Raw genomic sequence first — 22,192 nt, forward strand, 5'->3', positions numbered from 1 at the left:
GATGCTAGAGTATAAGGGAATTTCACCTAATCGTTATGAACTTATATTCATGAGTAGTAAAAGTCGCTAGTCACGATTGTGTTAAGTAAATCCTTGGCATAAGTTTCATGCAAATCATAGTAACGAGTGCGTCGTCAATGCTTATGTTTTTCATAGAACTTAATGATTCTTGCTTGTATCTCTATTATGCAATTCATGTAGGGAACTTGTAGGGAATGTTTTGGGTTGTCGTATGCAATCATCCAACCCAATAACTTGTGGAAAAACTGAGGGTTAATTAGTGCAATTCACGGTTAATTTGGGGCGTTGAGAATTAATAAGTTATTGAAATGCAATTGGAAATCATTTTGTATGCAAGCAAGACATGTGTGGAGAAGAACCCCTTAGCTAGCCTTCCATTATCCATTCAACCCAAATTTGTTTAAAATCTATTTAAGTTTTTAGTTTATTCGTTTTTACTTTCAACTTCACCAAACTCAAATCCCCCTTTTACTTTCTTGTTTTAAAATCTTTTGTTTACATTTTTAACTTTGTTTTTATGTTTTTAAATTAGTTTTCAAGTGATTTAGCAATCCCTCCTAATCCCCGGTTTAGAACGATCCCTACTTACATCTATACTACAATTGTCAAAAAGAGGGTTAAATTTGTGTGCTTATATATTTCGCATCAAAATTTTGGCGCCGTTGCCGGGGATTAGCAACTTTGCTAAATCCCCATTGTTTCTTTTTTATTTCTTTTATGTGTGTTTTAATTTTAGTTTTAATTTTATTTGATTTTATTTATTTCAGGTACTAGTTTATGACTCGTAGTTCTCAACCAGTTCGTGCACATATATCGGAGTTTGACGACAATTTTGAACGAACTTTGAGAAGAAAAAGGAAAGTACCAGAACCTAGTCCACCTAGTTCTAGTTCTGAATCCGAATTTGAAGAAAAGGAGGAGGCAGAAAAAGACATGGAGGTGGACAATCGAACAATCAAAGAACTTTCAGCCTCGGGATTAGACAATGCCGCGCCTCTATGTATCCAATACCCCGCAGCAGCCCGAGGAAAGACAGAAGAATTTGAATTGAAGTCAAGCTTGTTACACCACATTCCGAAGTACCATGGGTTGTCCATGGAAGATCCTAACAAACACTTGAAAGAATTCGAGGTGGTGTGTTCGAGCATGACCCCCGTCAATGTCGATGGGAGTATTTTGAAGATGAAAGCCTTCCCTTTTTCTCTCTTGGAAAAGGCGAAGGATTGGTTGTACGAATTGGCGCCCGGAACCGTCACATCATGGGAAAGCATGAAACGGGCCTTCTTGGAGAAGTTTTTCCCAACTTCTCGAGTCATCCTCCTACGGAAAAGGATAAGTGGAATTCAACAAGAGGAAGGTGAATCTTTTCCTACTTATTATGAACGTTTTAAATCTCTTGTTGCTTCTTGTCCACAACATCAGATGAAGGAGGAACTTCTTTTGCAATACTTCTACGAGGGGCTACTACCTATCGAACGTCAAATGCTAGATGCCTCGGCGGGAGGAGCCTTGGTGGACAAGACCCCCACGGCAGCAAAGACTTTAATTTCCAACCGTGCGTTGAATGCTCAACAATACGAAGGCGTTGGACAAAGGAGTAACCCACGACCACATCAAGTCAATGAGGTAAGTGCCATAACCGAACTTCAAAATCAAATGGCTAACCTTACTACTTTGCTTTCTCAGGTAGTGGAAGGTCCAAAAGTGCAAAACGTGGCAGCTTGTGGCGTGTGTTCCATGCAAGGCCACCTTACGGACAAGTGCCCACAGTTGATAGAAAATGGAGGGTGGGAGACCCTCAATGCCGTGGGATTTGGCAACCAATACCAACCAAGGAATGACCCCTTTTCCAATACTTACAATCCCGGTTGGCGTGATCATCCAAATTTCAAATGGCGAGAACCCCAACAAGGCCAACAACAAAGCGGATTTAGGCAACAACCCCCGGGTTTCTATCAAAAGCCATTTGCACCAACTCAACCCCAAGCACAACCTGCCCAAAAATCAGGTTCGTCTATTGATAATGATCAAATTTTTAATTTACTAACTTCTATGGCGCAGGGAATGCAAAATAGGGACAAAAAGGTGGACGAGTTGGAGAAACAAGTAGGGCAAATTGCCGAGTTCATGGGGCAGTTTCGAGAGCAAGGCAGGTTGCCTAGCTCAACCATTGCAAATCCAAAAGGAGGCTTTGAATCTGTCAAGGCAATCATGTTAAGAAGCGGGAAACAAGTTGGAACAGCCCCACCACCATCCAAATCAGCCCCAAACAAGGTGGAGGAAGTGATAATTGAAGAGGAGGAACAAGGGTTGGCCACGGCAAGGAAAGAGGTTCCTTTGCAGCAAGTCTCCATGGCTCCTAAGCCATCCAATCTGCCAAATAAAGGTACAACCGTGTCCAATTCCATTCCTACTAATGATTTTCCTTTGAATGTCCCATTTCCTAGTAGGTTCAAGCAAACAAAGAAAGAAGAAGCTGAAAAGGACATTCTAGAGACGTTCCGGAAAGTGCAAGTCAATATACCTCTCCTTGACGCAATTAAGCAAGTACCTAGGTACGCCAAGTTTTTGAAGGAACTATGTACAACAAGAAAGAGAATTTCAAACAAAGAGGTTGTCCAGGTAAGTGAGAATGTTTCCGCTGTTTTGCAAAGAAAATTACCTCCTAAATGCAAAGATCCGGGAAGTTTTACAATTCCATGTGTTATAGGCAATACTAAATTTGAACATGCTATGTTAGATCTAGGAGCCTCAATTAACGTCATGCCATACTCAATTTATGCATCAATGAACTTAGGAGAACTTAAAAACGATGGTGTTATAATTCAATTAGCCGATCGTTCTAATGCATATCCGAAAGGAGTTTTGGAGGATGTATTGGTGCAGGTGGATAACTTGATATTTCCAGCGGATTTCTACGTTTTAGAGATGGAGGACTCACCAAATGTCACCCCATTGCCAATTCTACTTGGGAGGCCATTCATGAAAACAGCACGCACCAAGATCGATGTGTTCAAAGGGACGTTGACAATGGAATTTGATGGGGAGATTATTAACTTTAACATTTCTGAAGCTATGAAATTTCCTAAAGATGATCATTCCTGTTTTTCTATTGATATATTGGATGAATTGGCGCAGGATTATCTTGATATGTTGGAAGACGACCCACTCGAAACGACAATTGCACAAGGATTTGGCACAAAACCCAACATGGCCGTACCAAATGATGAACATGCCGAGCTTGTGGCTGCCTTGGAATCATTGCCAAAACATCATGGTAAGCCGTCTAACCCAATTCCAATTCCCGTTTCCACTAATACGTTATTACCTTCTGTGATTCAGGCCCCCGTTCTTGAGCTTAAACCGTTGCCGGATCATTTAAAGTATGCATTCTTGGGAGAGGAAGAGACGTTGCCCATCATTGTCTCTTCATCACTCACGGCATTAGAGGAAGAAAAGTTGATTCGGGTGTTGAAAGAGCACAAAACAGCCATCGGATGGACATTGGCCGATATTAAGGGAATTAGCCCTACAACGTGCATGCATCGCATCTTTCTAGAGGAGGGGGCTAAACCAACTCGAGAGGCTCAACGCCGACTCAACCCTCCAATGATGGAAGTCGTGAAAAAGGAGATTATAAAGCTTCTCGATTGTGGGGTGATTTATCCAATTTCAGATAGCCGTTGGGTCTCACCGGTTCAAGTGGTCCCAAAGAAGTCCGGAGTCACTGTGGTGAAGAATGCCGAGGACGAGCTTGTGCCAACCCGTATTCAAACAGGTTGGAGAGTATGCATTGACTATAGGAAGCTCAACAACACCACAAGGAAGGACCACTTTCCACTACCATTCATCGATCAAATGCTAGAAAGGTTAGCCGGTCATTCTTTTTATTGTTTTCTTGATGGTTATTCGGGATATAATCAAATTGTCATAGCTCCGGAAGACCAAGAAAAGACCACCTTCACGTGCCCATTTGGTACTTTTGCTTACCGCCGCATGCCATTCGGTTTATGCAATGCACCGGCCACGTTCCAACGATGCATGGTAAGTATTTTTTCAGATTTTATTGAGAAGATTATTGAGGTATTCATGGATGATTTTAGTGTCTTTGGCGATTCGTTTGATGGTTGCTTGGAAAATCTCACATTAATCTTAAAACGATGCATGGAAACTAACCTCGTTTTAAATTGGGAAAAGTGTCACTTTATGGTAAAACAAGGCATAGTTTTAGGGCATATTATCTCTGAAAACGGCATTGAGGTGGATAAATCCAAAATAGATCTAGTACGTCACTTACCCTCTCCGACTTCGGTTAGAGAGGTTCGTTCGTTTCTTGGTCATGCAGGATTTTATCGTAGGTTTATCAAAGATTTTTCGAAGATAGCACAACCTCTTTGCCGTCTCCTACAAAAAGAAGTGGCGTTTGAATTCACCAAGGAGTGCACGACATCATTCAATCAACTCAAGGAGTTGTTAACCACGGCACCCATCATTGTTCCACCAGATTGGAGCCTACCTTTCGAGCTTATGTGCGATGCATCCGACTACGCTTTAGGGGCTGTTTTGGGACAAAGGAAGGACAAAAAGCCACACGTCATTTACTATGCCTCACGGACGTTGAATGATGCACAATTGAACTATTCCACTACAGAAAAAGAACTTCTTGCCGTTGTTTTTGCTTTAGATAAGTTTAGATCATATCTAATTGGTACTAAAGTAATTGTTTTCACTGACCATGCAGCATTAAAGTACTTGCTCACCAAAAAGGAGGCCAAGCCACGGCTAATTCGGTGGATGTTGCTACTTCAAGAGTTCGACATAGAGATTCGTGACAAGAAGGGAAGTGAGAACGTAGTGGCTGACCACTTGAGCCGAATGGTGCATAATGAGGAGGCTTTGCCGATTTTGGAGACATTCCCCGATGAACAATTGATGTCCATAAAGGTTAGTGAGCCTTGGTATGCTGATTTGGTGAACTTTTTGGTGACAAAACGAATTCCAAGCACTTACACTAGGCACCAACGTGATAAACTTAGGCATGATGCACGGTTTTATGTGTGGGATGATCCATATTTGTGGAAATTTTGCCCGGATCAAATTGTTCGTCGTTGTGTGCATGATTCTGAATGTCGTTCAATTTTAAGTTTTTGTCACACATATGCATGTGGTGGGCACTTTGGCACACAAAGAACTGCCCTTAAGGTATTACAATGTGGATTTTATTGGCCTAGTATTTTTAAGGATGCTAGAACTTTTTGCTTAACATGTGATAAATGCCAACGAATGGGTAACATTGGTGCTAGGGACCAAATGCCGCAGGTTTCTATCCTAAATGTTGAAATTTTCGATGTTTGGGGTATTGATTTTATGGGTCCCTTTCCTTCTTCATATGGTTTTATATATATTTTGCTTGCGGTTGATTATGTGTCAAAGTGGGTGGAAGCAAAGGCCACCCGGACTAATGATTCTAAAGTGGTTGCAGATTTTATTAGAACTAACATTTTTGCAAGGTTTGGCATGCCACGAGTGATCATTAGTGATGGAGGGTCACACTTTTGCAACCGGACCATTGAGGCGTTATTGAGGAAATACAATGTCAATCATAAGGTTTCTACGCCTTATCATCCTCAAACTAATGGCCAAGCCGAGGTTTCCAACCGTGAGATCAAGCAAATCCTAGAGAAGACTGTTGGGCCAACGAGGAAGGATTGGAGTTTACGGTTAGATGATGCACTTTGGGCGTATCGTACGGCGTACAAGACACCCATTGGAATGTCCCCTTTTCGGCTTGTCTATGGCAAACCGTGCCATCTCCCCGTTGAGTTGGAGCACAAAGCTCATTGGGCCGTCAAGAAGTTTAACATGAACCTCGATGAAGCGGGGAGTCACCGGAAGTTCCAATTGAATGAGCTTGATGAGATACGGCACGAGGCATACGAGAACGCAAGCATTTACAAGGAAAAGACCAAGGCGTTCCATGATAAGATGATTAGGGGCAAAACGTTCGCAATTGGGCAGAAAGTGCTATTGTTCAATTCCCGTTTACGTTTGTTTCCCGGTAAGTTACGTTCCAAGTGGATTGGACCTTTTGTTATTACTAATGTTTTTGTTCATGGTGCAGTCCAAATCCAAAGCTTGAAAACGGGACATGAATTCAAGGTGAACGGGCATCGTTTGAAGCCGTACTACGAGAACTTTGAGGAGCATACCGTGGATGACATTCCCTTGCATGCCGTGGACTCCATTGAGGAGTGAATGGGTTCTTCGTCCGGCTGTACGACGTTAAAGCAAGCGCTACTTGGGAGGCAACCCATGCATGCAACAAAGGAAGACCTAGAGAGCACTCCAAATTCCAGATTTGCGTTCCTAAACCCTTCCCTTTGTTGTTGTTTTCATTTATGCCATGTTAAATTGCTTAGTTGCTGTTTTGTTTGTTTGTTTGTTATTTGTGTTAGTATATGCTTGAAACATTGAGGACAATGTTTGATTTAAGTGTGGGGGGGTAACCAAAGTGTTTTGATGCAAATTCGTAGGGTTTTCTCACTCATAATTTCTAATGTTGTTTTTCACTGTTTTTAGGCTGTTTTGGTGAGTTTTAGTGTGTGCTGACTTATAACTCCGAAAATCACATAAAAATTTGAAAAATTGCTTTGCAAAACCCAAAAAGAGTTGTTTTTGTGTGTTTGTTTGTGTCTTAGGGTACCTTCCAACACAATGATGAGGATTTGGTTTGTAATTTCATGGCTGTTAAAGAGAGTGATTAACATGGATGAAAGTTTGATTTACTCTTTGTTTATGCTTGGTTGTGGTTATAACTTATGAATTTACATGCAATCTTAAAGGAAAAATCAGTTTTTGTAACATGCTTGAAGGAAAGAACTCAAACTAACGCTACAACCTTGTGAGACTTGAGCCTAAACGTTTATTTGGAGAGTTAATAATCTGTGATTTATTGTTTTCTAAGTCGTTGCATGATCTCATTATTCTTTGCTTGGTTACTACTTAGAAGGCGTTTCATCATTTAGTTCCAAATGCTAGAACTCATACCCATTTCATTCAAAGCATGTCATTGATTTGCATAACACATATTCAAGATAAAGTTGTGTAGTGACCACCACCATAACCAAAAAGCCGTGAATCCCCTATGTCATTATGTTTTGTACGTTTTAATCCCGTTGAGCTTTGTGAGCCTTTTCTTTGTAACCCACATTACCCTCACCTAGCTTAGATTAGGACCATCCATTAACCTTGTTCTTAAAGCGTAGTAAAGCATGATTCAAATTGAATTCCTTTGTGGCAGAAAACAAGTGTGGGGGAAGTGTTTTTCATAAGGAATTATGTGCCATAGGCACGGGTAAAAAGAAAGAAAAAAGAAAAGAAAAATGTGAAAAGAATGCGAAAAGAGTTGAAAAGAAGTGAAAAAGAGTTCTAAAGTGTTGTTTGATGAAGAAGGGGTCCAAAACAATGAATTCGACCCTAAGGAGTTGTTTAAATCTTCCCCTTGTGTTTTAAAGCTAATTTCTGCAATCTAAGTAAATTCTAAATCTCAATTTCATTACTTTGCTTACTTTCACTTTAAGAACGTTTGTTTTCCTTATCCTTTCTTTGTTAGCCAATACCCCAAGCCCCGTTACAACCCTTGACTTCTATCTTGAGTGTTATGTGTTTCAATTTGTGGAGATTGAACTTGGTATGAGCATATGGTCACTGGTTCTCGCATCTAAGTAGTAGCATTCCATTCATGAGATCATATCTCAACATGCTTATTAACTCTAGAAATTGTGTTCTTTGTTATACATATATGTGAGCATTCGTTTCTATATCTACATCAATTCTCTCACATATAACTAGTATAGGGTGTGTAGTTAGAAAATCTGAGTGAAAATAGAGTGCGTATCTTGTAAGGATTGAGGGAATTCTCTAAGGCATGTTACTACATTCAAAACATTGTTTTAATTGGTTAATTGTGAATTAGTAAGTAGTGACTATGATTAAGTATGTGCTTAAGTGTTAAATTGACTCAATTCTGTGGGAATGATAATCTTTAACATGTCATGTGCATTGGAAATCCCTAAGGCAAATGTTGGAAGGTTAGGTTATGTTTTATTTGTTTTATTTTGCTCGAGGACTAGCAATAGCTAAGTGTGGGGGAATTTGATAGACGCATATTTATGCGACTTAGTTAACTAGTTTTCTTGCATTTACGTTATTAGTTCTTAGTTATTTTAGTACTTTAAGCCATTTTCGTGTGTTTGTAGGTCCAAAGGGCTAAGGTAGCAAGAAAGTGCATTTTGGTGCATTTTGGAGCAGTTTTGAGCTTGTAATGGATTACATATGATATGAGCAAGATGGATGGACAAATTTGAAGACAAAAGAGGCTAGGAACATGCTAAAAATCTGGTGAAACAAATACAAGTTGCAAGAAGGGATAAATTTCTAGAAGGATTGGCCAAAACTTCACTCAAAACCATGCATACCCCATAAAATTCATCAATGCCGTGGCCTTCCCTTTGTTTTACTTCCACCAGATTTTTTTAGTGATGATGCAATGCCTATCTCACTATGACATTTGAGTGGATGATGTAATGCTTAACTCACCATGACATTTGAGTGGATGATGCAATGCTTAACTCACCATGACATGTGAGTGGATGACTCAAAACCTACCCTCACCAACAATTCTCCACCTTGCCATGCCTTACCTACTTCATTCCACCAGATTTTTGCATTAAACATGTCCATCCTCTCCCTATAAATACCATGCAGCAACCTCATTGAATTCATCCAGAAATTAACCATTCTCCAAGCCTTTCCTTTCCTCTCCTACATATCTAAACCCCTTCCCATCCATTCCTCCAAATAACCAACCCTTCAACATCATTCCAACCTTGTTGTTGCGGCAAAGAGAAGGAGAAAAGTCCTTAGACGCACTTGCTATCCAACATGGATCGTTGGAACGTTTAGGTGCTTTCTTTCCTTTGTTTTTCAATGTTTAAATTTGTTTATCTTTGTTTTGTAATAATGAGGAACTAAACCCCCCTTGGCTAGGGGGGATTCGAAACCATGTTAATGCTTGCAATATGATTTGATTACTTTTAATTGCGTTTCATAAGTTATGAATTCGATTTACATAAATTTGATTGATAACATGTTTATGTATGTTGATTAGGGATGCATACTTAGTTTGCATGCATAAATATGATGCTAGAGTATAAGGGAATTTCACCTAATCGTTATGAACTTATATTCATGAGTAGTAAAAGTCGCTAGTCACGATTGTGTTAAGTAAATCCTTGGCATAAGTTTCATGCAAATCATAGTAACGAGTGCGTCGTCAATGCTTATGTTTTTCATAGAACTTAATGATTCTTGCTTGTATCTCTATTATGCAATTCATGTAGGGAACTTGTAGGGAATGTTTTGGGTTGTCGTATGCAATCATCCAACCCAATAACTTGTGGAAAAACTGAGGGTTAATTAGTGCAATTCACGGTTAATTTGGGGCGTTGAGAATTAATAAGTTATTGAAATGCAATTGGAAATCATTTTGTATGCAAGCAAGACATGTGTGGAGAAGAACCCCTTAGCTAGCCTTCCATTATCCATTCAACCCAAATTTGTTTAAAATCTATTTAAGTTTTTAGTTTATTCGTTTTTACTTTCAACTTCACCAAACTCAAATCCCCCTTTTACTTTCTTGTTTTAAAATCTTTTGTTTACATTTTTAACTTTGTTTTTATGTTTTTAAATTAGTTTTCAAGTGATTTAGCAATCCCTCCTAATCCCCGGTTTAGAACGATCCCTACTTACATCTATACTACAATTGTCAAAAAGAGGGTTAAATTTGTGTGCTTATATATTTCGCATCAAGAGTGCATTGTTATCTCAATCACATCGCGGAAACAGGAAAGATAGAATCCGAGACAGATTGGAATCGATTCCTACGTTGCTTTTTTTGTCGAATTTACAGTAGCTTTTCTTGCACACCCCAGCAGAAAAAAGCATCCACAATACAAAAGATGACAATCTTAATTGAAAAGGATATATGTAAACCTTGAAGAGGAGGAAGGAATAAAAACTCTTAGAACCCCAAAACCTATCAACAATATTGCATGGGAAGTTCAAACTCCGGAGATGGACAGAACGTAAGACATCATGAGCAGTACCAACAATGCCTACTCTCCTCCTCTTCCTCTTCCTCATCCTCGTCTAACCTACCATGAGCCGCTTGACTTCTTCTTCGGGATTTTTGAGGACGATGATGGTGAATGGGCTTTTGGGAACCCTGTTGCTCCCCTGTACGATAATTTTCAAGACACTCGGGTAAGTATGGTTTCTTTCCCTTTTTCTTTATGAAACCATGTATAGGTTATGACATAAACTATTTTCGTTGCATAATCAGGTTACCAGAACGGGTGCGTCGGATTCAAGGCGACCATTTGAGGGAACGCTAGCACTTGCAAGACCTCCTGGCTTAGCAGGGTAATCGCAGTCGAGACCACAATTCACATGCAGCTTTTTCTTTTCATTTTTTCATGTCATTGATTCACATATCAATCAAATGATCAATACGCATATGTATTTGGTTTAGCATCAGTTCGTATATGATCTAACCGCTATTGTGCCTCATTCGAGCACAGCCATTACTCTTGCATTTTATTTGTTATCCCTCTCTTGATGATTTGCAATTAATCACCTTCTACTGGTGAAAATTTCGCAGTTCAGCAGCAGCACCAGGTTCCCGAATTCATATTCTGGTCCTTGACGATGAAATGGCAAGACAGGCAAACCCTAGACAGATGATCGGCAGACAATGGAATACGGCCTCCCCTAGACTTGAAGCAGACTCCAGATTGACCCGTGACGAGCAAAAGATGGCATTGCAGAAGCTGAAGAAAGAGATATACAATCCTTTTCGAAGAATATCGCAGAGGGTGAACTTGTATTACAGAGACACAGTTGTGAATGAGGAGGAAATGGAGAATGATGAAAATAGCAAGAGGTGTGCCATTTGCTTGGAAGACTTTGAGCCCAAACAAGAGGTTATGCTCACTCCTTGTAAGCATATGTTTCATGAAGAATGCATTGTGCCTTGGGTGAAAAGCAATGGTCATTGCCCAGTCTGTAGGTTTTCTATATCTCAGTAAACACTAAAAATATCTATATATACATATATACACACTTTTCTTTGTACCAAGATATGAGGCGGGTTTCGAATTTGGTACCTCTTGCAATATCAATAAGGAGAATGAAAGAGCAAACACATAGCTCTTATCTCTTGAATCATTCTAAATTCGGGCTTCTTTTTTTACGCATGATTAAATTGAGGCTTATTTTTAGCTACGCCTTCTAGAACTCAATTTTAATCTACTTTGCTCCTTATAACTCAAAAGTCACAACTTTACTCCCTGAAACTTAAAATTCGCTTCACTTTGCCCCTGGAACTTGATTTTGATCTCGATTTTGATCCCAATTTGCTCCTTGAAACTTGAAAGTCGTCTATAAAAAACTCAAAATTCACTCCACATTGCCTTAGATCTGTTAACTTCTTAAGTGTGTTTGATTTGGGAGAGCCAGGTTAATCAATATCTTTCTTTATTTTTTCATCTCTTCAATTTCTTGTTAATGTTCTCTAATTGTTGAATGTTGATGCATAACGGAGATTTACAATCAAATTTATTGCACATGTGGCATAGTCTTATTGGGTGTTGGGTCCCACATGTTTTAGGAGGTGACCTACAAATTTCAGAAAGAAGACAGAGTTCACAAGTCAAAGTGCAACAAATTTTAAGTTTCAAAGAGTAAATTGATAACTTTTGAATTACAGGGGGTAAGGTGAGATTAAAATAGAGTTCTAGAGAGCTTAACTAAAAATAAACCTTGAAATTGATAATCTCCTAATTAAAGATGTGATGAAGGGAAAAAAATATAAAATTTTGACCACCTATACTAAATTAATGGTACGCATGGAAAGACTAAAACATCTCAATACTTGTTAGGATGTGATATCCACACACCCCATTTTACTTCTCACACATTTTTTTTAATTTTCGGCCGTCGGATCGGATGAATTGAAGAAGATCAACAGACAGAAATTATCAAGGGGTATGTGAGAAGTAAAATGGGGTGTGTGGATAGCACATCCCTACTTGTTAAATGGTTAGATTATAAGGGATGAATTCCCTTCCTAGATAATCCTCTCCTTATTATAATTTGAAATTGGAGAGTTTTTTATTCCAATCCAATCATGTGTACCCAATGAGCTCTTATGTTGTCAAGTAGACCTTCATCACTATTGATAAATCCACCACTGCGTTTGAGAAACCCAGATCACTGGCGAACTGAAGCTCAAACGTTGTTGTCATCGCCTCCGTAGCTCCCACAGTAAGGTTTGTTTGAATTAGAATAGCACAGGCCGCCATCAACTCACCACGGTTGTTACGAATAACTACACCAGTACCTCTAAACACCCCATTTTTCTAAACAGCACTGTTGATTACTTTTTATCATAACGACTCGAATTTAGCCGTGCTTAGCTCAAAATAAGGTGAAGTTGGAATTTATAATGTATTTCAACGTTCAACGTCTCATTGATTTTGTATTCTTAGGAGCGTTTTACTTTCACTTATTTGAAGATGGAAAACTGAAAACAAGTTGCACCTATTTGTATCTATTTAGTGATCAGTCCGCTAGTTTTTTTTATCCCACTATAAACTCGTTTGTCAACTAATTTCCGTTACAAAAAAAAAATACAACAAAAAACTTATTTCCAAATATTGTTGTAGCCTATTTTATCTAACCAAGGGAAGGGGGTTGGCGGCAAGTGGAGGTTGTACAGAGAGATATGTTTGTAGAATTATAGAGGAATGTGTGTGTTATTCTCTCTTACGTAGTGTCTTTATTTATAGTAATAAGAGGATAAGAATTCATTCATCCCCAAGGAATACAAGTCCATATAGGAAAGAATAACTAGAATCAAATCTAATCTAGGATTTACACAATCACACTTAAACTAGGAAAGTTTACAAAAATCCCCCTTGAGTATGTAAATACTCAAGGTAGATTCAACATCATGTAGAAGTTGAGGAAGTCAACTCATCGGCACTGATTCTGGGAACAACGCTATTCTCAATAAGGTAGGAACTTGCATAAAGAAGTAAGTCTCACTAAAAAACCCTATGGCTATAGCAAAAACCCGAGTAGGGACAAAATTCATAGTCTAAGGAAAAATGCATGAGAAATGCAAAGTCAAATGAAACGTCTACGGGATGTCATCAGGGATATGATCAACCTAAGGTGGGTGCCTCGTCAAAACCTAGTTAGGTAGCAAAAACCCAGTGGGAAAAAAGCACCTAATAGTAGGAAAAAGAGTACATTAAGATCAAGCAAATATTCTTCAGGATACTCCCCCTCAATTTGACACAATTCCAAAGAGAAATAACAATGTAACAACTCAGAAAGTTTACGCAAACCAATTCCTTGAACAAGCTTCTGAAACGTCACATTCGGTAGTGATTTGGTGAAGAGGTCGGCCAGATTGTCTTGTGAACAGATTTGAGTGACTTCAATCTTCTAATGCCCTTGTTATTGATGTGAGAAGAAGAACTTTGGCGCAATGTGCTTGATGCTATCTCCTTTGATGTAACACTTCTTGAGCTGTTCGATGCATGTTGCGTTATCTTCATAGATTGTCATCGGGACATCCACGACAGGGTAAAGATCGTAAGAGTTTTGAATATGGCCCACAACTACTCTCAACCAAAAGCATTCTCGAGTTGCTTCATGTAAGGCGAGAGTTTCAGCATGGTTAGACAAAATGGTAACTAAGGTCTGTTTAGTTGACCTCCAAGATATTGCGGTGCCTCCAACAATTACGACATAACACGTTTGAGATGTGCATTGTGCGGATCAGATAAGTATCATGTGTCGACATAACCAGTAAGGCTAGAATCGACTCGAGAAGTGAGGGGTGCGGCATCACTTGAGCATCCGTAGGGATTAACAAGCCTAAATATGTAGTACTCTTAAGATAGCAGAAAATGTCTTTAACACCAGTCCAGTGTTAGCGTGTTGGTGCATTACTGTATCTTGGCAAAAGATTAACGGCGAAGGAGATGTCGGGTCTAGTGCATTGAGCTAAATACAATAAGGCGCCAATCGTACTTGGATAAGGAACTTCAGGCTCCAAAATCTCTTCATCATCTTCTTTCGGACGGAAGGGATCTCGCTTTACATCTACCGATCAAACGACCATAGGAGTACTCGATAGTTTCACTTTATCCTTATTAAAATGACGCAACACCTTCCGGGTGTAATTCGTTTGATGTACTAAGATTCCATCCGAATGGTGCTCATCTCAAGACCAAGACATCATCGAGTCTTTCCTAGATCTTTCACCTCAAATTCCAATTTCAGGTGCGTGGCAGTTCTTGCGAGCTCTTCAAGAGTTCCGCTAAGGTTCATGTCATCGACATATACTGCAACTATCGTAAAACCAGAATGTGACTTTGTTTGTACTATACTTGACCAATCCCGAAACTACTGAGCACCGGTCAAAGTTATACCGTCAAGGACCCAGAAGAGTTTCCCTCCAACCAGAAGGCCAATCACAGCACGACACGTGTCGACATCAGAAGCCAATCATAGTGCGACACATGTCAACATCAGAAGCCAATCACAACACGACACGTGGCAATGTCAGAATGAAACTAGAAACTCTCTTCTATAAATAAAGATCATTCTCTCACAATATTTCCTAATGTCATTTGTACTAAATCATTCATTAGTACTCACTAAAGGAGAGCTTGAACCTATGTACCTGTGTAAACCCTTCACAATTAATGAGAACTCCTTTACTCTGTGGACGTAGCCAATCTGGGTGAACCACGTACATCTTGTGTTTGCTTCCCTGTCCCTATCCATTGACATACTTATCCACACTAGTGACCGAAGCAATCTAGCGAAGGTCACAAACTTAACATTTTCTATTGTACCAAAGTCCTTACTGATTTTGTGCATCAACATTTGGCGCCATCTGTGGGAACGACACTTATTCCCACTCTCTTCAGCTTTGTTAAGCTGGTTTCCACCATTCTTACACTCTCATTTGACCAGGCATCCCTCTCCAACATGGGGAGCGAAGGAAGCCACAGCACACAGAATAACACCCATCTTGCACCTAGTGCGAAGCAACGAAAGAATGAAGGAAATAGGGTTGCTCTTCAAGCTAAAGTTGATGAGCTAGAAGCTCAAAACAACAAAATAGCAATGAAGAATGAGGTCCTCCAGGAGCAGTATGAGAAGCTCTTTGAGACGCTTCACGAAACTATGTGTACTCAAACACGCGAGCTTGTTGCCCCTATGGACATCAACCATCATCTGGGTATCCCCCAACCCGAAGGGTCACCTTCATTCGACATGGGTATCCCTGATGAGAAGCGAGCTAATCATCAAAACATTGATCAACTTGAGACTTCTTTCAACCCAGCTGTTTCGACCCGAAGCAGGAGAAGTGGAGGAAAACACCTCATTGCAGAAGGGTTGGAAGGATCGAAAGCCGTTTATCGTGACTGCCGAGACTTCCTAAAGCAACATCGAGAGAATCATCTCCACATATGCTCGAAGATTAATGACCCAAGGGTTTCTGAAAGACTCGGTCCCCTCCTACGACCCAGGCCAGCTGCCAATCTAGGGAAGGAACGACATGTCCTAGAGGAACATGAAGGTACAGGGGACTCTAAGGTATTTCGACAAACTCGCCTCAGAAGTCAGTACGGCGAGTCTAAGGAAAAATCACACGTCCTTGCTCAAACTTTCCTACTTCAAAGAGGCAATGGAGACTTACGAAAGAAAATCCCAGTGGTACTTGACTCCACTCAAGACCCCCTTGTCCTACAGCTCCTTGAGAAAGTAAACAAGTTGAAGGTCGAACGTCAGGCCGAGATACCTGACTAAAACCAACCCAGGCCTGGCCCTCTCACAAAGAGGATCCTTGACACCCCCTTCAAGTGAAGACAAAACAAAAGCTTGGTTTATAACTCTATACTGCAAGGGAGGACCCAATTGAACACCTTAACCTCTTTGAGTCCACCATGGCATATCGGATGCACACCGACGAAGAGCGATGTCTTCTCTTCCCCTCCACCCTCTCTGGCGATGCTCTAAACTAGTATTGCCGTCTTCCACCTGAGATAATAGACTCATTTGAGGAACTAAGGAAACTGTTTGTCTCTCAACACATCTTCCAGACCGATCGCTTGCATTCTGTAGATGACTTGTACACTATTCGCCAGAAACCGGACGAGTCACTACGAGAGTATGCTGGTCGTTTCAGCCATGAGTATTCTCGCTGCGCTGAGGCAGATGACAAGACCGCCCTCAAGGCCTTCACGGCAGGCCTACGTGATTGTTTCTTCAAGTACATGATCAATGCCAACACTTGGAAGACTTACTCTGAGGTGATGGCATATGTTTACAACCATGCCTCCGCCGAGGCAAGGACATATCAAGGGAAACCCCCCCCCACAACCACCCCTTATCAGCAAGTAGGGAATAGAAGCCAGATCCAACCAAATGAGAATACCTCGACCTTCCAAACGGCAGCAGTGCCTCCCTCTGCCTTAATTAATACTTTGCCAAGTCAACAGACATATCAATCTCAGGGCAAAAGGAAAGATTTCCATCTTCACCAGTCTCATTTTAGTAAAAAGAGTAAGGGACACTACTGCAATAACCAAGGGTATCGCCATGATAATCCTCGACCCCAGGCAGTCAACACAGTGGGTCAAGCACGTGTCAGGACAGCCCCTACCCCGAGGTATGAGGCATACATATCTTTGAACGCCACATGTGTGGCCATTTACCCCAGCATAGCACACTTGATACCGAAGCCAAAGCCGAGGCACCCGGATTACAAGCCCACGAAGAACACGGGCACGTTTTGTTGCTACCACGAGCATAACGGCCATGACGACGAGAAGTGTATCACCCTTCGTGATCATATTGAAGCTTTGGCACGTGAAGGAAAAATTGATCAATTCCTTCTTCACCCTCCAAGGGGTAACCGTAACCAACGCCAGGTAAATGTGATATATTCCATAAGTGGTGGCACACCTATATCTAAATCTTCCAACAGGGCCATGAAAGATAGTGAACGAGCTTTAAGGTCTGGCCACCAAGTGTTTCACGTGGAAGACATCAAGGGAGGTAAGTATCAAAAGCCTAACTAGGATCCAATATGTTTCTACCCTGAGGAAGAAAGATGTATCATCTACCCTCACAACGACCCATTGATCGTGGAAGCTCACATAGCCAACTTTGAAGTATAACAAAGCCTGGTAGACACGGGGGGTTCGGTCAATATCATGTTTGCTGAAGCTTTCAGGGCACTTAATGTAGCTGAACACTTGCTCGACCGCTCAATTTCCCCTCTGATAAGCTTCTCCGGTGATATCGTGCAACCTTTAGGGAGCATACACTTACCTTTCACCATTGGTACAGGCCCTTACACAACTACCATTACCACTAACTTCCTGGTGGTTGATTGCCCAACGGCAAACAATGTCATCTTCGGACGCACAAGCATTAATGATCTCAAGGCCATGGTATCCACACATATGTTGTTGATGAAATTTCCAACCCCCTATGGCAATGGTTACATCAGAGGAGATCAACTTAGTGCACGATCATGTTACAACACTTCGGTCAAGCAACAGCACCTGCATGTGCCCAAGGAAACCCTTCTATACATGACTAAGTCATAAAGACCAGCCCAGACGAAGCCAACTTGGATCTTCACAGTGGCAACAGTCAACCTGACGATCCTCGAGATGACTCTTTCACCCAGCAAGCACAACCCGTTGAAGAGTTGGAGAAGGTCTTTATCTCAAAAGATTATTCGGATCACATGGTGAAGATTGGTACCACCTTATCACCACCCATTCAGTTGGCATTGATCTCTTTTTTACAAGAGAACACTGAGGTCTTCGCCTGGTCATACGAGGACATGCCAAGCATCTCTCCCGATATAATCTGTCATCGCTTAAGTATTGACCTCAAAACTAAGCCAGTGAGACAAAAGCGCAAATCTTATGACGCTAAACGATGCGAGGCAATGAAGGCAGAAGTTGAAAAACTCAAAGGCATAGGCTTCGTCCGTGAAGTCAATTATCCAACGTGGGTAACAAATGTTGTCCTTGTTAAGAAGAATTCGACCAAGGAAAGTCTCCTGCTCCAAAAGGTCTTGTGGAGAATATGTGTCGATTACACCGACCTAAACAAAGGATGCCCGAAGGATAGCTTTCCTCTTCCTCTCATAGACAGACTTATAGACTCTACAGCAGGGTGTGAACTCTTGATCTTCATGGATGCTTACTCAGGATATAACCAAATCCTCATGAACCCTCTGGACCAAGAACACACAGCCTTCACTACTGACAGAGGACTATATTGCTATAAAGTCATGCCCTTTGGCCTAAAGAATGCAGAAGTGACTTAACAGAGACTGGTCAATTCAATGTTCGCTGAATAGATTGGGAAAAGCATGGAAGTTTATGTTGATGATATGCTAGTCAAGAGCAAACATGCTGACCAACACATCACTAACCTACTTGAAACTTTCACCATTCTGAAGAGGTATCGAATAAGGTTGAACCCCAACAAATATGCCTTCGGCGTAGACTCTGGCAAATTCTTAGGCTTCATGATAAGCCAACAGGGCATTGAGGCTAATCCCGAGAAGATCAAAACAATCCTCGACATTAAGGAACCCGTAACTTCAAAAGATATCTAGAGCCTTACTGCAAGGTGGCAGCCTTAACTAGGTTTATCTCTAAGGCCACAGACAGATGTGCTCCTTTCTTCAAACAATTAAAGGAAGTAAGAAGACATTACATGGACTGATGAATGTGCTGAGGCATTCAAGAACCTCAAAGACTACATGAGTAAAGCCCCTTTGCTCTCCAAACCTGATGTTGGTGACACTCTTATTATCTATCTGTCGGTATCGGCTTCAGCAGTAAGTTTTGTTCTCATTCGAAAAGATGGTAATGTCGAACGGTCGGTCTACCACGCTAGCAAGGCCTTACAAGATGCAGAGACACGATACTCTAACATTGAGAAATTGGCTCTAGCATTGGTCATGTATGCTCGAAAACTTCGCCCTTACTTCCAAGCACACTCCATTATCGTGCTTACCAATCATCCTCTTCGACAGATACTCCAAAGTCCTGACACTTCCGGGCGAATGATCAAATGGGTGATAGCATTGGGTGAGTTTGACATCTCTTACCAACCAAAGCCAGCTGAGAAGGGCCAAGCAGTGGCAGACTTCATCGCCGACTTCACATATCCTGTTGACATTGTTTCTACGCCTAAAGAAGTGGTTTCATTGCCCTCGGAAGCTTAAAAAATAAAACCAACAGCCCCATCATGGAGTCTATATGTTGATGGCTCGTCCAACCAACAGGGTTGTGGAGGAGGACTAATTCTTACGACCCCTAACAAAGTGGCGATGGAGTATGCTATTCGTTTCAAATTCAAAGCGTCGAACAATAAGGCCGAATATGAAGCCCTCCTAGCAGGCTTACGTTTGGCCAAACACCTTGGGGTTAAACAAATTGATATCTTCAGTGACTCCCAATTGGTGGTTAACCAGGTCACTAACAACTTTGATGCTAAGGATAGCTCTATGGCAGCATATCTGGCACAAACACAATTGTTGCTTCAGCACTTCCACTACCAGATCACCCAAATTCCTCGAGCGATAAACAGTCATGCAAATGCTTTGGCTCGCTTCGCCTCAGCGGTGGAAGACAAGATTGGGAGAAAAATTCAAGTCGAATTGTTGGCAGCACCAAGCACCATGGCTGCGGAAGTGTGTAACTTACAACAGGGGGATAGTTGAATTACCCAGATTTATAGATTCATTGCTCATGGCACCCTTCCAAATGACAAAGTCCAAGCTAAGCAGATTCGATACAAGGCTACCCGTTACTTGATCATTAATGACCAACTTTACAAACGGGGTTTTAACCTACCATACCTAAGATGCCTTACACCGGCAGAGGCGGAAACTGTCCTTTGGGAAATACATGAAGGAGTCTGCTGAGATCATGCTGGATCTCGACCCCTAGCACACAAGGCTTTTCGCCAAGGATATTACTGGCCAACACTCCACCAAGATGCCATCAGAATATCCCGCTCATGTGATAAGTGTCAACGCTATGCAACTATTCCTCACTTCCCTCTCGAGCCGCTCACTCCCATGATCAGCCCTTGGCCCTTCGCCCAATGGGGACTTGATTTGATCGGCCTAATGCCTGCAGGGAAGGGCAATGTCGGCTATGCAATCGTTGCAGTTGACTACTTCACAAATTGGGCCGAAGTAGAACCCTTGGCAACCATTACTGGGTATAGAACATAACATGACCCTTGGGTGGTTCAGAGGACAATTCTTCATGATGCACCAAACGCATTCCTACACTACGGGGGATACTACATGACTGCCTTAGGGCCTCAAGCTGCTTTTCGCTATCTAACAAGTTTTGCATCTAACAAGTTTTACACTAAATGGTCTGCTATGAACTCAGAGCGAAATATGGGTATGGCGTCACAAACAACCCCCTCACCCACTGACATTAAGGAGGAAAAACCAATATTGGCTAAGGCTTGGCAATTGCGAGGATCACCCAATCTTGAATTTTTTGTACAAGACTCCAACAAAGGCCCTGAAGACTCCAACATTGCAAGCTCAAACCTAGAGTTAGAGTTAGGGGAGCCCCCATCACTAGGACTTCCAAACTCTGACATCTACAACAAACAAAAACAAACTTTATCACCACATGAAAGATCGAAACATAAGGAAGTTCCTAGGGCGCAGAGAAAAGCTCAATCAGTTCATTATGTTCTCAACCAAATACATGAACACTCAAACAATTCAACAAGAATGAAAGCATGTGATCTAATGGAGAAGATTACCAACCTGAAGATGGTGCAAAGCGATGTCGGAATCCCTCTCAACTATAAGAGCACTCTATCTCCAAAAATCACTACAAAATGAGCAAATGGAGACAATGAAAAGAGTGGAAACTTCTCATTCTTATAGGGTTCAACATGGCCAAAGAAATTCAAAATTCAAAATTCAAACCATGAGAAAACCCCACATGGAAAGTCTTCAAACTTCCACAGAAGCTAGGGAGTTTTCCAATTTCAAACTTGCAGCACCCCCTCTCCCCCTTAAAAAAAAAAAGGAGGAGGTGAACACATTAGCTTCATCAATTTATGGTGCCAACAAGAGCTTCATCAAAGAAGTTCAACCACAATTCTCAAAAGCTTCACACACTCTTGATCAAGACAGTGTGAAGCAAAACCAATTTATGGTGCCAACAAGAGCTTCATCAATGGAGGGCAACCACTGATGCGTAAAATCACTAAACACACAAATTAAACCCTCTTTTTATCAATTGTAGTAAAGTATGTAAATAGGGATCGTTCTAGGCCGGGGATTAGGAGGGATTGCTAAATCACTTGGAAACTGACTTGAAAACGTGAAAACAAAGTTTAAAACACTAACTAGACTCAAAGAATGCAAAACTATACTTTAAAACACTAAAACAAACCAAAAGACTCAAAACAGCCCCTAAACACTCAAAACTACCTTAAAAACACAATCTGGGCAATTTTGGGACTCTCACACAAACTTGGACAAATTTTGGTTTTCTAATGAACTAAAACACTTAAAAACATAATCTAAGACAAGTTCTAATTAATATGACTCAAAGAAATAAGATGGGGTTGATTTTCGACGAAAATAATTAAATTAAGACAAGAACAAAGTAAACAAATTCTTAGACAAATTTGGGTGAATCAAAACACTCTAACACACAACCAAAACAGAAATTAAACACTTTGAAACAATAAAGTAAAAGGGGGATTTTGGTTTTAATGAATTTGAAAACAAAACAACTTTGTAAAACAAAACAGATTGTAAGTGAATTTGAATGAAACTTATGGATGGAAGATTAGCTAGGAGGTTCTTCTCCACATATGTTACACTTGCATACAAAACGATTTCCAGTTGCTTTTCGATAAGCTATGAATACTCAATGCCCCAAATTAACCGTGAATTGCACTAATTAACCCTCAGTTTTTTCCACAAGTTATTAGGTTGGAT

The 22,192-nt window shown here is 40.9% G+C and overlaps 2 protein-coding genes across 2 annotated transcripts; both read left to right on the forward strand.

The window, feature by feature from the left end:
* Nucleotides 1–5,793: 5,793 nt before the first annotated feature.
* On the forward strand, nucleotides 5,794–6,276 carry LOC139187878 (uncharacterized). The gene is made up of 2 exons (XM_070804488.1): nucleotides 5,794–6,079; nucleotides 6,143–6,276. The coding sequence occupies exons 1-2, from the start codon at nucleotides 5,794–5,796 to the stop codon at nucleotides 6,274–6,276; spliced, it is 420 nt and encodes a 139-aa protein (XP_070660589.1).
* Nucleotides 6,277–8,803: 2,527 nt separating this feature from the next.
* Nucleotides 8,804–11,314, forward strand: LOC103444057 (uncharacterized). The gene is made up of 3 exons (XM_008382965.3): nucleotides 8,804–10,344; nucleotides 10,424–10,503; nucleotides 10,742–11,314. Exons 1-3 carry the CDS (start codon nucleotides 10,177–10,179, stop codon nucleotides 11,166–11,168), a joined length of 675 nt encoding a protein of 224 aa, XP_008381187.1. The 5' UTR covers nucleotides 8,804–10,176; the 3' UTR covers nucleotides 11,169–11,314.
* The last annotated feature ends 10,878 nt before the right edge of the window (nucleotides 11,315–22,192 follow it).

Source organism: Malus domestica, chromosome 09, assembly GCF_042453785.1.
Source record: "Malus domestica chromosome 09, GDT2T_hap1".
NCBI classification, from domain to species: domain Eukaryota; kingdom Viridiplantae; phylum Streptophyta; class Magnoliopsida; order Rosales; family Rosaceae; genus Malus; species Malus domestica.